The sequence below is a fragment of the Quercus robur genome, chromosome 2, assembly GCF_932294415.1.
Source record: "Quercus robur chromosome 2, dhQueRobu3.1, whole genome shotgun sequence".
Classification (NCBI taxonomy): Eukaryota; Viridiplantae; Streptophyta; class Magnoliopsida; order Fagales; family Fagaceae; genus Quercus; species Quercus robur.
Genome location: NC_065535.1, coordinates 8,253,647 through 8,270,836, shown reverse-complemented (window position 1 = coordinate 8,270,836; position 17,190 = coordinate 8,253,647). Strand labels below are relative to the sequence as shown.

Sequence of the window (17,190 nt, the reverse complement as noted above, 5' to 3'; positions counted from 1 at the left end):
TTGAAACTAAAACACTTGTTTGGCAACTCAAAATGGACAAAAAACAAAAACTGTTCTCAAAACTCAATTTGTGAAAGAAACTAAAAACATGCAAAATACTGTTTTCAGTTTCTAATTTTTAAAAGTCAATGAAAACGCACATTTAATTTAATGAATCTGTCTTATTTAATGAGTTAGCATTAGAGTTCAAATCCTAGTAACAACATATTTTAGTATTTTCTATTTTTTTCTTCAAAAAACTATCTTTTTAATTTCAGCTAACCAAACAAGTTTTTTATTTCAAAAATACAAGAAAATTGTTTTTTCTTTATATTCTCAAAAAAAAAAAAATTTAAAAATAGAAAACAAAAACTATTACCAAACATAACCTTAGAATTGAATGTGAGAGATTTTCTCAACCAATGCATCGAAGTGTATAACATTTTGCACATTATCCTCGAAATACAATAATCCAACCATCCTTATCTTTGCGTTACTAGTCCGCACTACTAACTTACTAAGTAATGCAAGAAACTCTAAAATAACAACACTACATTACTCCTTATTTTCTGTGAAAAGTGGAAAAAAAAAAAAAAAAAAAAAAAAAAAAAAAAAAAAAAGCAGTATGACAAGAAATTCTACAAAACAGCTACGACGTAAACCACCTGTATAAAAAATGGGGAGCTTTATTTGCTTCTCTATAAACCCAAGCAAACTTACAAGACCAAAAATTCTCCATAGAATAACATTTATTTATTGGAATAGTAGATTAACGAGCTATACAAAACAAATAGGTCAATTAATATGTATTCTGAATCAAGAGTTTTTTTGGTTTAGTGGCATTACCTAGTAAACATGAGATCTCATCCCTTCTCCCAAGTTGTTATAAGGGTAAAAAAATTTTGCTATTATATTTTGGTCCTTATATTTTAGGCCTATTTTTAATTTTCTTGACATTCAAGAATCAAAACTAGTCCTTAACTCATTAAAAAATATAGAAAAGAGAAAAAATTGATGTGGCTTTTTTGCCATATAAGTATATAAGTACTAATATGACCACTAAAATTTAAATACGTTAAAATCTTTTAATATTAGGCAGTTTGCCCAAAAAAACAGTTTTTTTTTTTTTTTTTTTGGTAAGCAAGGTACGTAATTATATAGACTAAATTAATTGCAAATTTGAAAATATAAGGACTCGATTGAATTATAAGAAAACTTGGGGACTAAATTGACAGTAAGCCTAAAATATAGGGACAAAAAAAGTAAATTTTGAAAAAAAAAAATCACTTATTACTTGATATAATAATTTAATTTTAGTGGGATTTGACTGATTGGTTTGAATTTTATTTCGGTTGACGAACAAATGTATAGAATTGAATCTCACCCCCACCAAAAGAAATTCAAACTTCAACCTTTTTCTATTTCTTTTTGTTTTTTTAATAGAAACTTCAATATCTTCACCTGAAAGTAAAAAAAGAAGGTAACAAGAAATGGAAAAATGTTTAGCAAAAAATAAAAAGTAACTTGAAATAGAAAAATGTTTAGCACTAAACAGGAATGAGGCTATTTTTCTCAAACTCACTAAGTGGTAATTAAAAAGATAATTTTTGTGTAATTCTAATCATACGATTTGATTTTTTTTTTTTTTTTTAACATAGTGGGTTGGAAAAGATTCTTTCAAAATTGATATTTTTTAAAATAAATATGGAATCTTTGATGTAGACTCATCAACCCCATACCATGTGATGATAAGTGTTATATCATGTGTATCATTAGAGTTTTTTTTTTTTTTTTGGTTGAGAAAACTGAAATTTTATTAAGAACTGGATGAAACTGATACATCATGGATAAGAGCTTGCTCTAGAAAATAAGGAGTCTCTTGAATCTAGGTAGTAAAATCAACAATGTCACATGCATGTTTGGCTAGTAAATGGGCTAGTTGGTTGCCCTATCTCCTAACGTGAGAAAACATTACCCCATAGAATTCCCTACACATTTCCTGCATTCCTTGTACAACAGAAGCCACAGAGGACGATGGATTGGATGAGTCACATAAAGCATGATGAATAATGAGCGAGTTGCCTTCAATAATAAAGTTGTGAATACCTATATCCCTTGCAAACATCAGACCTTGTTCAAACGCCATATCCTCTGCCTCTACAGTGCCCAATGGAACATGCATGTATATTCTTGCTCATTGCCGCTTCAAGCCTACCCTTTTTGTCTCTTATGATCACGCCAACACCCACTGCTTTTTTATCCGTAAAGACTGCGCCGTTGACATTAATTTTGAAAACATTTTCTGGACATGGAATCCACGACCTCACTCCCTCAGCCATCGTTGCTTTGCAAACCATATTCTCAGTTGCTACCTTATATGCCTCCATGTACTGAGAGGCCCAGCATACCAATTCCAACCCACTCCTTCGTTTCCCTCCATGCCGAACCTCATTTCGATTGTGCCACATGGCCTATGCGATATTGACAACCTTTGCTACCTTGTCGACGTTGCTTCATTCCACAGTCAACATGTTCCACAGTAAGTCTTGGAACGATTGCACCCATTCTTGGTTTAACAGCACAACAACTTTTGAACAAGCCCATACCTCTCGAGCTCTTGGGCACGTCCAAAACATATGGCCTGTTGTTTCAGCCTCCAAACTGCATTCCTCACAGAGCTAGTCGTTGTCCACTTTCTGCGCATGAGATTGACCTTAGTTGGGAGGATATCTCTGCATGCTCGCCATGCAAAGTGGTGAACTTTGTGTGGCAGAGGTAGGTCCCATATATTCTTCCAAAACTAACGCATTTGGCTTTGATTTGAGCTTGCACCTTGGTCGACATGTTTGGAGAGTCGCATGGCCACACCGTAGTCAATTTTAACACTAAACTTGCCATTCAGAGTTTTTGCCCAAGTCAGTTTGTCTATTGGAAGGCGAGAGCTTATCAGAATCCCTTTGATCACATCAGCTTCGTAGGGAACAAACAGAGCATCCAAAATGTTTACCTTCCAACTTGCTGAGGTTTGGTCAATTAGTTCACTTACCCTTGTATCGTGGTGTAGAAATTGTCTGGGTGAAGCAACTTTGTATGTGGTGGGTGAAGGCAGCCATTTATCTCCCCATATATGGATGTTGCTTTCATTGCCTACTCTCCACCATACCCCCTCTCTATCCAAGTTTTGAGCAGACATGATGCTATGCCAGTCAAAAGAAGGGTTATTACCAAGGGAAGCCTCAATGAACTCACATTGTGGAAAATACCTCACCTTGAGGACCTGATACACCAAGGAATTTTGGTTGGTTTGGCGCCTCCAACCTTGTTTGGCTAGAAGAGCCAAATTAAACTGTTTAAGTTGCTTGAAGCCCATGACACCATTACATTTTGGCTCACACATTTTCTCCCAACTAAGCCAAGCTATTTTCCTTGCTTCCTCCTTTTGGCCTCACCAAAAATTCCTTATCATGCTTATCAACTCATCACAAAGTGCATTTGACAATTTAAAGCATCTCATGGTGTATGTTGGTATCGCTTGGGCCACCACCTTGATTAATACCTCTTTACCAGCTTTAGGCAACATTTTTTCCTTCCATCCCACCAACTTTTTACGGAGCTTCTCTTTAATCTCGTTGAAAGTATTCCTTTTGTTTTTCCCCACCAAAGAAGGTAACCCCAAATATTTCTCATGTTGTTTTATTACTTGGGCTCCAAATCTTTGCTATATCTCCTCTTGGATTGCATTTGGTGTGTTACGGTTGAAAAACAAGGATGTCTTAGCCCGGTTTAACTACTGGCCTGAAGCATCCTCATACACTTTCAAGATTCGTTGGAGAGCCTCACATTTTGCCAAAGAAGCCTTGCAAAATATCAGGCTATCATCTGCAAAGAAAAGGTAGGATAATTTTGGGCCTCCACGACACACAGCAACACCCTTCATAACATCATTCGCCACTGAGGATTTAATAAGAGATGATAGGCCCTCTGTTCATAAGATAAAGAGATAAGGTGATAAAGGGTCTCTTTGACGGATCCCCCTAGATGGAAAAAAATTACCCCTAGGCACCCCATTAATCTTAATAGAGTATGAAATAGTTGTGACACACTTCATGATAAGACTCCTCCACTTTACATCAAAACCCAATTTTTCCATAATTTTATCCAGACAAAACCACTTCACATTGTTGTATGCCTTACTCATATCAAGATTTAGAGCCATCCCCCCAATAATTTCCCCCTTTGTTATGGCTAATATGGTGCATAGTTTCAAAAGTTATAAGAACATTATCAGTAATTAATCTACCATGCACAAAAGCACTTTGGGTATCATTAATAATGGAAGGTAGTATTTTCTTTAACCTATTAGCTATAGCCTTTGAAGCAATTTTATAAACCACATTGTATAAACTAATAGGCCTATAATCAGTTACCTTCTTGGGTGTCTTGACTTTTGAGATCAGAACAATATGAGTTTTATTGAAATTAGAAGGAGAAACACCATGATTAAAGAAATCCAATACCGTTGTTGTGACCATCTCTCCACATATCGTCCAAAATTGCTGGAAGAAAAGAGGAGGCATGCCATCCGGACCTGGAGCCTTCAGTGGGTACATCTGCTTTAGTGCAAGTTTAATCTCTGCTGCATTATAATTTGTACCATTAGAGTTTTGATGAGACTATCATTGTAGAGAAATTATTATTTACACGGGAGGACTGCTGATGTGGCTCTCCCTATCCAATGAGATGATATTATCTGTGTAAATATATGTGTAAGTTTCTTAATCTGCACAAGGAATAAAAAAAAAAAAATTACCATATGATGTCACATTTGCATAAATAATAATATTTTATTAGTTAGGAAGTTAGAGAGGATCATTTTAACAGCCCTCCTGATAGACCTAATAATTTCTCATCATTATTAGTACAACACAATGGTTAAAAGTTAAAACACAGCTACTTAAACTACTCAACTATTGGGTCAAGCATAATGTAAAGCAACATGGAACTGTTACCATCGAGCCACAAAACTACATTTTTTGTTCGATTCAAATCATACTGGTATTAAAAAATAAAACATTATTTTAAAACAAAATAGACTTGTTCCTGTTATCCCAGGCTTGTAATGTGTCGGTGCATGTTGGTTTTAGGTTCGGTCAGTGTGGTGTGGAACGCGGCTACATGGTCAAACAGGGTGGTGGTTACCTGTTAGTCAATGCGAGGGCGGCCCAACCAAATCAAAATCTGGTAATGGGAAACAAATCCCAAATCCCGTTATTCTAGAACGTGGACTTGAATTCTCTCTCTGTCTTTAGCACCGTTGATTCAACGGTAGGTCCATCCTACGGTCTGTATAGCCCCAAATTACAAAGTCTTTAGTACCGTTAATTCAACGGTAGGTCCATCCTGTCAGCTAAGCAATTAAAAAGTTTCATCGTTAACTAAGCTCTTAAAATTTGTAAGTGTTTAAATTTTACATTCTAAAATTTTTGAATTTGAATTTTTCACTCAAAAGTTGTATTCTGTTTTCGTTAGTAGCTTCTCTGTTCATATTTTTTGTTAACTGTCATATAAACTCGTTACGCGTATTTAGTTTATCTAATAAAATAATGCTATGTTATTTTTAATTATTTAATTTTTAGGTTACAAAAATGACGTGTTGTCATTTTATCGTGTGGCAAGTTTATGTGATACTAAACGAAAAATATAGACAAAAGAGATGTTAATGCAAATAGAATAAAATTTCGAGAGGTAAAATTTAAAATTCTAAAATTATAGAATTTCAAAATATAAAATTCAAACACACCAAATTTTAAGGGTGTATAATTTACAATTTAGCCAAAAAGTTTTCACACTTGAAGAGAAAAAAAATGGAGAATTTGAAAAAAATATTTAATATCAAATAATAACATGCTAACAGTATTAGAATCTAATAAATATAAGACATATTATTAAATAAAAATAATTATTTTTAAATATATATCCCTCGTTTATTGAATTTTAATAAGAAATCCAAATCACTACGCAATGCTAAATATAGGACCGGGTGGAGAAAAGTCACATCAACGTTACGTCACGTTATAGTTAATACTAGTTGTTAATATTATATCAATTCCCATTCCCATTCCCCCAAACCCCAAATTTTACCCGGAAAACTCATTTCCCAGCAATTTCCTTCATTTTGACTTCGGGGTCGATCTCTACATTGGATCGATCGCTCTCTCTTTTAATCTCAAAGGTCAGTGATAATCTCTCAACCTCTTAATCTTTTACAATAATTGTGTTTCTTGATTTATGCAATTGTAATATTATTTACCTGATCTGTGGCTTTAATTTTGTCCTAGGGGTTTCTCTGTTTTCCAGGTTCAAACCTAGATTTATTTGGATTTTTCTTAAGTTTTTGTTGTAAAATTGAATTATATTGCAGCTGTTATTCTAAGAAAAATTGTTGATTTAGGGTTATATAATGTGGTTGATATAGGGATTTTAGATTTGGGGGCAAAAAGACCAAAAGAGATTATGGCAAGTGGGTTTGGTGAATCAACAAGCAGACCTTCACAAAACCCTTCTTTTTCAAGCAATAACAATAATAACAGTGATGCTGGTAATTTTGAATGCAATATTTGCCTTGACTTAGCTCAAGACCCAATTGTGACTTTATGTGGACATCTTTTCTGCTGGCCTTGCCTTTACAAATGGCTCCACGGTCACTCGCAAGCCCAGGAATGCCCGGTTTGCAAGGCCCTTGTTGAGGAGGAGAAGTTGGTCCCATTGTATGGTAGGGGAAAGACATCGACTGATCCGAGATCAAAGTCTATTCCTGGTGTTGACATTCCTAATCGTCCAGCTGGGCAGAGACCCGAGACAGCTCCTCCACCCGAACCAAATCATTTTGCCCACCACGGCCACGGGTTTGGATTAACTGGTGGGTTGGGAGGTTTTGCACCAATGGCAAGTGCTAGGTTTGGGAATTTCACTTTCTCTGCGGCTTTTGGTGGTCTCATTCCATCTCTGTTTAACCTGCAGTTACATGGGTTTCCTGATGCTACTATGTATGGTACCCCGGCTGGTTTCCCTTATGGGTTTTCTAATTCATTTCATGGTGGCCATGTGCATGGATTCCATCAGCGTACAGGTCAAAGGCATCAGGATAATAATCTGAAGAGGCTGCTTTTGCTTATTGCATTTTGTGTTCTTCTTGCTCTTCTTTGGCAATAGCTTAGATCTGCTATCGGAACATGAGCAGCTATGCTTAGGGGTAACTCTTTGTGCGGTTGTTATCTGTTAGTTCAAAAACCCTTTTTGTGATTAAGAAAATTGTCTATATTATACTTTGTCTGTGAGTTTCTAACTCATTCTATCAGAATATAAAGTGTGGTTAAATGTTTTGGTTGTTCTCTCTCTTTCTCTCTCTAGACACAAAAGAGATACATCATTGTGGCTGAATATGATGTAGCAGTGGCATTGCAGTGTAAGTTGAGCATTTTATCTTTGCTCTTGCCCCATAAAACAACATGTGAGGGTTTCATTGTTTTAATCATGTTATTGTGATTTTTTTTCTCTCTCTAATATGGTCCTTAAAATGTGGCTATGATATCAAATATATCTTTTATGTACTTTTCCTTCTGATTTTGGTCTCATTACGCTATCTCAAACATGTACATACCTGAGCTTATGAGATGATCTGCATGATTACATCTAGGTCTAAATCTCCTTGTTGCCGGCCTGTTCATCCATCTGGTAAAAATGCATTTCTTTGTGTTAGTTGCTAAGATTTCTTCGAGTTAGTTGCTAAGATGGGTTTTGTATTTAGGTTTTGTTGCTCATTGCAAGCATGGGTCTGGATTAGCAGTGAATTTATTGATTGTGGGCATGCCTACGGCCTTCAATGTGTCTTTATAATTTAATGAGTATTTAATTGATGATCCTTTGAGTATGTTATATCATGGATTGTTATGGGTAACACAATTATGATTTGTTTTTGAATCATGAATTTTCTTTTTTCTTAGATAATATTACTGTAAAATTTATTAATTGATGAGGTAATAGAATAGGTTACATGTGTAGATGACTTTAGCTTGTTCTGCTGCTCTGTTTTATGCTTTCCATACCAATGCTGCTCTTGTTTATCACCTACTTTAAGTTTTTTGATGGGGTTTGCAGTAATTTTTCATGTTTGGCAAGATTTGAAAGAATGGAAGCTTTGATTTACCATTGTTTTGGATCTCAAGCTTGTAAGCTAAAGTTGTTAAGGTATATACAGAACCATGCATCAGATGTACAGTGGCAGTTATTGGAGCTTGGAGGTATCAAAAAACTGATGATGTTTCCGTAGTTTAATATGCTGGGAAAACTAGTGGTGAAGGCACTTACAGTTGGGAAGCTGGTGTTTTGAGATGATCAGTTAGTCCTCGGGAAAGTTGTTGGGCTGGTTGGTATCAGTTATTTCCTGTGATAGTTTTGTAAGGGTTTAAGTTATTAAGTTATATACAGACTTATGTATCAGATGTGCATGTTATTGGAGGTAGGAAGTAACAGAAAAACTGATAATGCTTTCCCTAGTTTAATATGCTGCTTCTGAGGAGACTAGTTGGGCAGCTAGTGTTTTGAGGGGATCAGTCAGTCCTTGGTAAACACATTGGGCACTGGGGCTGGTTTAGTTATCACCTAGTACTTCTGATTAGATAAGTTTCTTAGAATGTTTTAGGTTGCTGTTTTAACATACCCCTTTTTTGCTTTGAAAGAATTGCCAGGTTTATATATTCCATTCTGTAGTTTTATACGGAGGGATTTCAATCACTGTTAGATGTACAACTTTCAAAGGATTGTTGGATCATGATGACATCATATAATTCTTTCTCAATAGTATTGTACACAGCCTTTTACTTTTTTATTTCGATTGTTTGCATAGATTTGTTTTGTAACTTAAACATTTGCTGTTAAGTGTGCAACTTTCAGAGGATTGTTTGATCATGATGACAGCATATAATTCTATCTCAACAATGTTTTATGCGTCTGTTTGGGAATAACTTATTTAGATGAAACTGAAAACTTTTTGTTGAAAGTACTGTAGATAAAGGTAAAAGTTAGTTGAAATAGTATAGTGGGACTTATGAATAGTACCAACAAGTGCAATGGGACCCATGAATAGTAGCAAAAATAAGCTAAATAGTAAAATAAGCTGGCTTTTTAAGCCAATGCCAAACGCAACCCAATAGTCTTTTTTATTGCATAGTTTGCTGAATAAACATTTGCTGTTCAGTGTTCAACTTTTTCAACAATGTTTTACACAGCCTTATATTCTTTTTGACTGCATAGATTTGCTATTAAGTGTACAACCTTCAGAGGATTGTTGGATCATGATGAAAGCATATAATTCTTTCTCGACATTGTTTTATGGTCTTTAATTCCTTTTTTAGTTGCATAGATTTACTGTGTAACTTTAAAATTTGAGCCCTTGATATTTATACTGTAGTCGATTTGAACTACCTGACTTAAATGACAGCTTCAGAATTCAGATCCATGAATTTGTGTTCAGTGGATTCAGTTCCGAAGGGCTGTTTTCAAGTTTCAACGCATAGAAGAGGTTGAGTATCAAGCCAGAGATTCTGAGGCTAGTATTTGGCTTTCTTGAATAAAATTTTCTTCATCCCCAGTGTGATCTACAATAACCACATAAGTCAGGTCATTATTGTTTGACTTCAAATTACAATTCATTTGCTTATAGACTAGAAAACTCTGTTGTATTTTTTTTTTTTTCTCTTCTCAAAAGGCAACAAATTGAGAATACTTTTTACATCTTTTGAATGAGCATGCATACAATGAAGCGTGACTGTATGAGTAGGCAGAGCTTCCATAATGTTCATGTTTGTTGGTATTTTCTAGGGAGCATTTGGCTATGTTTCATATGCAATCAAGGACTTTCTTTTTATGCTTATCTGAATGTTCTTGAGACGCGTCTTAACTGGTTAACAAAGTCATGCAAATGTCGTTAATATCTCTATGGTAGATAGTAGTAGGATCTTATATTCTTATGGCATCTCATCCATGATAATTAATTTTGGGTAAAATGGTAAATTGCAGGTATAGTTCTTTTGAGTGTAGTGCATTAGAATCATTAAGATTCCCCAATATGATCTTTAGTTTTGCCTAGTGCTTTTTTACCATCTCTAAGGGCACTCAGATTAGTGAGTGCATAATAGAAAAAGTGCAATAGTTTATACAATATGGCTTAAATCAGTCCCGCATTAGACTTTTAATATGTGTGTATATTTACACGCTACAGTAACCGTGTAAATATACACGGTTACTGTAGATGTGTATTTAATATTTTAATATATTTTTTACACTACCCGATGTATTCTCTCTCCCCTCTCACTCTCTTCTTCCTCTTTCTTCTTCTTAACTTATCTGCTTACAAAAATGGCAAAAGCAGGTGAGTACAATCACTAAAACCACCATGATCACCAGGCTTTCCAATAGTCGGTCACCTTCACCATCTCACCGACATGCCCCACCGCCCTATCTTATATGCATGAACTTTCTATTGCCCATCCCTAACCCTCCTCCTATATATCATTCAAAATAGAAAAACCCATGTCAAATATTGGTGTTTTACAACCATGTTAATTGTTAAATCAGCAAAATATGCGACTTTGTAGCAAATAATCAAATGGGTTTACCCTGAAAAGTTGTGGGTTTGTTCAAGGTAGGATTGTTCTCATCAGTAATAGCCATTTTTGCTTGATTAATTGAAGGAAAGAAACAATCCCACCAATCACCACTAGACAATGACAAGATCAAAAGCATGGCAGTGGGTTTAGCTGAACTCTATTGCCAATATTCATTCAAAGAAGGTAATATAAAATGTAGTGTAAAATAGATAATCTGATGTGAAGTGTTTTGAAAAATAACTGTAAAATATAGAAAGTAGGTTTTTATGCTAAAATAGGCGAAAAGTTTTGTAAGAACTAATGCTAATGCTCTTAATCTTCTCCAAGAATAGGACCGTCCCACTTACAAAAACAAGCCAACTGGCCAACGCATTGAGCCTTAATAGTTACAATCTCTTCTTAATATAGAAAGCTTCCAACTAACAAATTTTTTATAAAGAGCCTGAATTAATTAGAGAAATATATTTTCCCCTTTTCTTTTGACTGGAAAACAACTTGCGTTTGTGATACTGGTAAAAAAAAGGACTTTCCAATTGTCATAAATGGCCTTCTTCTCAAAACGGTGATGTTCTGGCGACATTTTGTGAAGCCAAATTGACAAGCCTCCACTCATGACATTGTTTCTCTGTCACGGTGAAAAGCACATTGCCATTTGAGGATGATGCCTCTTAAACAAAGTAATGTGACATATACAAAAAATTTCATAATATTTTTCACAACAATTGAGTTAGTAGAGTTTTTACTAATTTTCATTTGGACTTATTACTGACAGTCTGATACCATTTTTTTTTTTACCTACAATTAACAATCTGCCACATCAATGGTTGAAAGTTTTTTTGCAAATTTTTTGTGTCACTCTCTCAGATTTGGATCAAGTGCAATTACCTTATATTTCTCTCTCTTATATATATATATATATTTTTTTTTTTTTTTTTTATCATTTTCACTTTTCATCTTTAACTTTTTCTCATTTATTTTATTCAATAGTTGAGATTGAAAGTTGCTTTTTACAATTCTGAATTTCAATCATTGAAAGCAATTACATAAGGTGTAATACCTAAGTATTGCATCTGATCTCAATCCCTTTCTCTCTTAAACAACTCGTATAGTGTAGATACTAGGAACTTGTATAAAGTAAAACGATTCTCTCCCACTCTCCCACTTATCTGCATAGTGCTTTATTCCTTATACCTCTTTACAAACATGCTTTGATTACTTGAATTTTTCATATATGGTGAATTTTTATTGGATGAATAAGAAAAAGGACTTCTTAGTTTTATGCTGTCTTTTGCTCTAGTTCAAGCCACGGATAAGCTTTAATATGGTGTACCATAGGTGTAATACTTGTAATCACATTGTAGTTCTTGTGAAGAACTAAAAAGAGTCAAGAAGCAATTACTTAGTTAGTTAGGTACAATATTTAATTGGTTAGTTGTAAGATTGTAAAAAGTGGAGTCGAATTGGTTACAAGTTGTTAGTTAAGGTTGTATAAATACTTGTAATCCAGAACATTTCGTCATTAAAGAAATAAGACAGTTTCTCAAGTCTTTTTTCTCCTTTTCAATTCTCCCTTTCAATTCTTTCTTGGAATGTGGCTACCTCAAATTAACTCAAATTCTTTGTTTCCTATTCATTTTCCCTAAAACCATATCCATTCATTACATGCTTACGTCGGGTCAGAATATTTTGATCAATATTGCTAGGCACTTTCTTCCATACTGAAGGCCCCAGTTCAAAGAAATATGCGTTGTAGCAATTTTTAAAGATGCTTTTCATCTTTTACTGTTGTGTTGTTAAACGTGGTTCATTGTCCATTTCTGCAATTTTATATGGTCCTAAAATAGTTTCTAGTTTGAGTCAAGTCTTTTAGTTATAGTCTCCTGTATTCTGATCCACAAGTTTAAAGATAGTTTTTGGGCTGTGGCCCCTTTAAACTCAAAGAGATTCAGCTTTGGAGCACATGCATTGCTTGGAATCTGATATTATCCATGGTAAAGCGACTCACTGTTCCGATTGCTTGTCGGATTTTTGTTCTGTACTAGTGTGACTTAGCTTTCATTTGCTACTAAAAATAAATGCAAATGTGATACACGAAAGGAGGCTAATCTATCTGAATCTTAGAATTGACATTTTTGTTAAGCTTATTTGTGAATTGTAGAGTGAAAGAGTTGCTCTCTCTCTCTCTCTCTGTGGGCCAAAAATAAAAGAAGGGAAAGTGTAAATTTTATTGTGATATTACAAAATGAGAATGCTTCCAGGCCTGTAAATGTGCAAAGTATGTAATGTAATGATCATGGTAGATCATTTAACTTTGTGCCTCAAAAGTCCTCTGTTAATGTCAATCATAGATGATGGGAATTGCCAAAGTCGCTTTGTTGATGGACATATGAACACGGTGGGCCTAAGGGCCTATTACGTTCTACATTATGGCAGTCAATAAGGCCATGCTTTTGTGGGCTGTTCTTTTCAATATGGTACACGATTCTTGTCTTCATCTCACGCTGGATTGGGATGGTCTAAAAGTCAGGCTGATCGATAGTTTTAATTTGCTCTGGTTCTTCTGTTTTGGATTAAAATTTTATAAGGACCATGTTTATCCCATTTAAAAATTTTCTCTCCAAAAAAAAAAAAAAAGTTGAATCAATTAGGCAAGTGGAGCCAAGTGTGGTATAAAGAGGAATGTTTGAAGACAAATAATCGATTCTAAAATGTGTCACAGAGGATGTAAAATTCTGAATAATTTGAAATCTGTATCCTACTCCTACCTCCACCAATATTCTTACACACTCCTTTTACCTTCTCTTCGGAGTTCAGAACAAATCCTCATAAATTACTTTTCATAAGGGTAATGCAACTACTTTCTCTGTTATGTCATAGTACAATAGAGCACTTACATGCTTACCTTTGGAGAGTTTGATTTTTTTTTTTTGAAAAGTCTATGAACATCACTTTTGTGACACAAATTTGAGGACTTTCTCAAAAAAAGAAAAAAAAAAGAAAAGGTAGATCAATATAAATATAATTATCTACCATTTACTTCATCAAATTGTGATAAAAATTAAGTGTGGTCATATAAATTTTGTTTTATTTTTAATCACTAAGGCAGTGTCACACCTAGAGATCAAGGCGCCTTTTGTTAAGCGGTCATGGTGCTACAATAAAATTTTTATTTTTATTTTGTTTTGACCCTCTAAAATGAAAATTTGAACACTCTAACCCTAAATTTTTTTTAAGCACAATTAAAATAACCTTAAATATGATCCTCTTACCAATATCTTGGCATTTTTAAACCAAAAAAAAAAACCCCAAAAACTAGCTAATTTAATCTAAAATCTTGAAAATAAAAATTAGTTGTCGAATCTGAAATACTTTAAATTTGTTATTTGTTAAGTGGGGACTAAGGGTGTGGGACAGGCCAAGAGTGATTGAGTGAAGATAAAAACAAATATTAACACAACAATTTTTTTTTTTTAATATCTGCTTAGAAACAGCCTATCTAACTTTTTGCTGAAAATATAAAATAAGTAAGAACTCACATGAGACCCACAAATAGCAGCAAAATAGATAAAGTTATAAGTTGGCTTATAATCAATACCCAAACACACTTAATACAATTACAAAGAACGACAATTGTCAAAATTGAGTTGAATTATTAAATAAAAGAATTGTAAAGAGTTAGTAACAATAATTAATATGTTTATTGTATTTAGAAACAATTGATGATTTTCAAAATTTCATCTTAGCAATAATAATTAGTATGTTCATTTTATTATAAAACTATATGCCAAATGAACTAATAGTTTATATTTTATTTTTTTATTAATATCATGGACAAATTTATAATAAAAAAACATGGTAGACCATAAAATTCAATTCCTATCTAAGATTTATCTTTTTATTGACCTTGCTAAAAAAAAATCCTGTGTATAGTGGCATGAGACACCTGTGCTTCTATAGATTATTGTACACATTCGTTTGGTCATTAAATGCGGTGTTTGAATTTTGATACTTTATTGCCCAGATCAAGACAGGAAAAAGAGTCGCCTGGGGCTGCTTGAATTTGAATGCACAAATGGATTTACGAGTACAAGTCAAATTCAATGCTCTGAACGAGGGAGATAGAAAAAAACCATTAAAAAAAGAAAAGAAAGAAAGAGCTGGGGGGCATTTATTAGTCATTCAGAAGCTTCTTCGCAACTGCAAGAAGTGCCTTTATTCTAGGCCTCGAAGGTTTTTATGATTATATTCTATCAAAAAGTTCAATGGTCTTCAAAAAAGAAAATAGTGGCAGAACCACAAATTTATCTTGAGGTCTTTGGGGTTGAATAAAAAAATATTAAAATTTTTTTTTTCTCTCTATTTTGTCTATTAATTATTTCCACATTATGTATAATAGTCTAAAATAGTACTGTATATATAATTTAACTATTCTTATCGTTCACAATTCACAAAGACGTTCCTGTAGTTCAATTCTTAGAAGTTTGAAATATCAATCATTAAAAGTTAAGGTTTTGTTTGATCACGTTATTTATATTTTTTAGAAATATGTATGAGTGAAAAAGTATGAACATATATATAATATTGTTTAAAAACTAAAATTTGTTGCTTGAAATGTCATACCAAACAATCTTTAAATTTTCAAAATTAGAACTTAAAAGTGTATTACTTTTGAGTTTGGCTTACTTTCAGTACTTTTTTAACTAAATCTTCTTTTATTTTAATGAGAAATTATCACATCACCCACTAACTAAATAAAATGTGAAAATTAAAACTTATTACCACTTATTATTGTTCATTTAAAATAAAATGACACCTTCAATTAAAAAAATACAGAAAATAAACCAAACCCATTAGTTTTTTATTTTTATTTCCGCCTTCCTTTCTTTGGAATCATGAGTCAATATTTTTTTTTATAAAGGTCAATGGTTCAAGAAGGGAAGCACATTGGCTAGCTAGTTGTATAAAACGAGGCATTATAGAATTTGAAGTCTTCTATGAAGCACAAAATTTAGTTTTAGATTTCCCATAGAAAAAACGTTTGACCCACCCACGAAAGTAGATGTAGGTGAAGGTACTTCGTTGGACTCATCACCGACGACGTATTATTAGTTATTGTGTACTCTAGCTTGTACTTATTTGGTAGAATTCCATGTGCAAGCTCATATAAGCTGACTTTCTTCATCCTTAATTATTATGACACACACGTTTTTGGGCTGCGGACCATTTTGTCGGTGACCACAAGAACTGTCGTGATGTGGAGACTAATTAAGCATATTATTAGTATGAATTTATTCATAAGTTAAATTATAAATTTCATTCTTCAACTTTCATAGGTTGTTAAATTCAGTTTTCTATTTTTGTTTTTTTTTTTTTTTTCCAGATCTTTAATTTTAATATGTTTTTAATTTAGGAACTTTCTTTCTAGTTCTGTCTGATATCATTGTTAGTTTTACTAGACTTAATAGTACGGATTTAATAGAATGATTACATTAAGAACAAGTAGAATTTTAAATATATATATATATATATATATATAAAGAAAACTAAGTTGAAAACGAATCAAAATTAAAGTAAATACTTTTTATTTTAAACTATATTTTTTTTTCCTACGAGAAATTTAACCTATATTTTACAAATTTATGTTTCAATTTATAAGTATAACCCCACACACACACACACAAATTATAGACTATATTTATTACATTTGGCGGAATGCTAAGGGCCACCACTACCCCTTAATGATTCCTATCCTATACCTATTATGGACTCTTGAGTCTTGACGCTTTGCAAGAGGGTTTTTATCGTGTATAATCATTCTTATGCTTAAATTTTGATAGCAAACCCCAATTTTCATGAAAATATACTTGCATGAAATAAAATTTTTCGATCCTTTGTTTTGACTAAGCACTAGTAGTAAAACTAAAACCGCATGATTTTACTTGAAACATATCTTTCGTGTTAATTAATAGCCACATGCATGGATCATTACAATTTATTAAGTTACCTTGTGCATCATTTTGCATTTCCTATCATACAAGAAGAAGAAGTGTCACAATTGGATCGCTACTTTTTTTTGTATACAGTATTACGTATAAAAAAGTTTCATAATATTATTTTAAACAATTAATTGAATTATTTACAACAATTAAATTAACGAATTTTTACTTATTTTTATCTAAGCTCATCATAGATATCGTTTTTTTAATTTACCATTAATAATTTGTCACATTAAGGATTGTGAAATCTTTAGTCAAATTATTTATTTATTTATTTATTTATTTTTGTCTATACCGACTTTCCCATAAGCAAGTATATATTTAACTAATTTTTTTTTCTTTTTTTGATACGTATTTAACTAACTATTTCTTATCAAAAAAAAACTACTAACTATTAATGCTATGAAAGTACTATCATTGTCTAGTTATGGACCAAGCGCAGCTGATGTTGTTCCTCTTGGTCTATCAATTTTGTTGATTGTTACACTATTGATGACATCAGCCATGGCTAATCTTTCTTCTAAATAATTGCTAGTCCTTTACACACA

At 33.1% G+C, this 17,190-nt stretch overlaps 1 protein-coding gene across 2 annotated transcripts; it reads left to right on the top strand.

Moving 5' to 3' along the window:
• Nucleotides 1-6,047: 6,047 nt before the first annotated feature.
• Nucleotides 6,048-7,370, top strand: LOC126712176 (uncharacterized). 2 transcript variants are annotated; one of them, XM_050411395.1, is made up of 3 exons: nt 6,069-6,211; nt 6,318-6,336; nt 6,455-7,370. In XM_050411395.1, exon 3 carries the CDS (start codon nt 6,493-6,495, stop codon nt 7,189-7,191), a length of 699 nt encoding a protein of 232 aa, XP_050267352.1. In that variant the 5' UTR covers nt 6,069-6,211; nt 6,318-6,336; nt 6,455-6,492; the 3' UTR covers nt 7,192-7,370. The 2 variants fall into 2 exon arrangements, with proteins under 2 accessions (XP_050267351.1, XP_050267352.1); XM_050411394.1 differs by lacking the exon at nt 6,318-6,336 and having other exon boundaries at nt 6,048-6,211.
• Nucleotides 7,371-17,190: the final 9,820 nt, after the last annotated feature.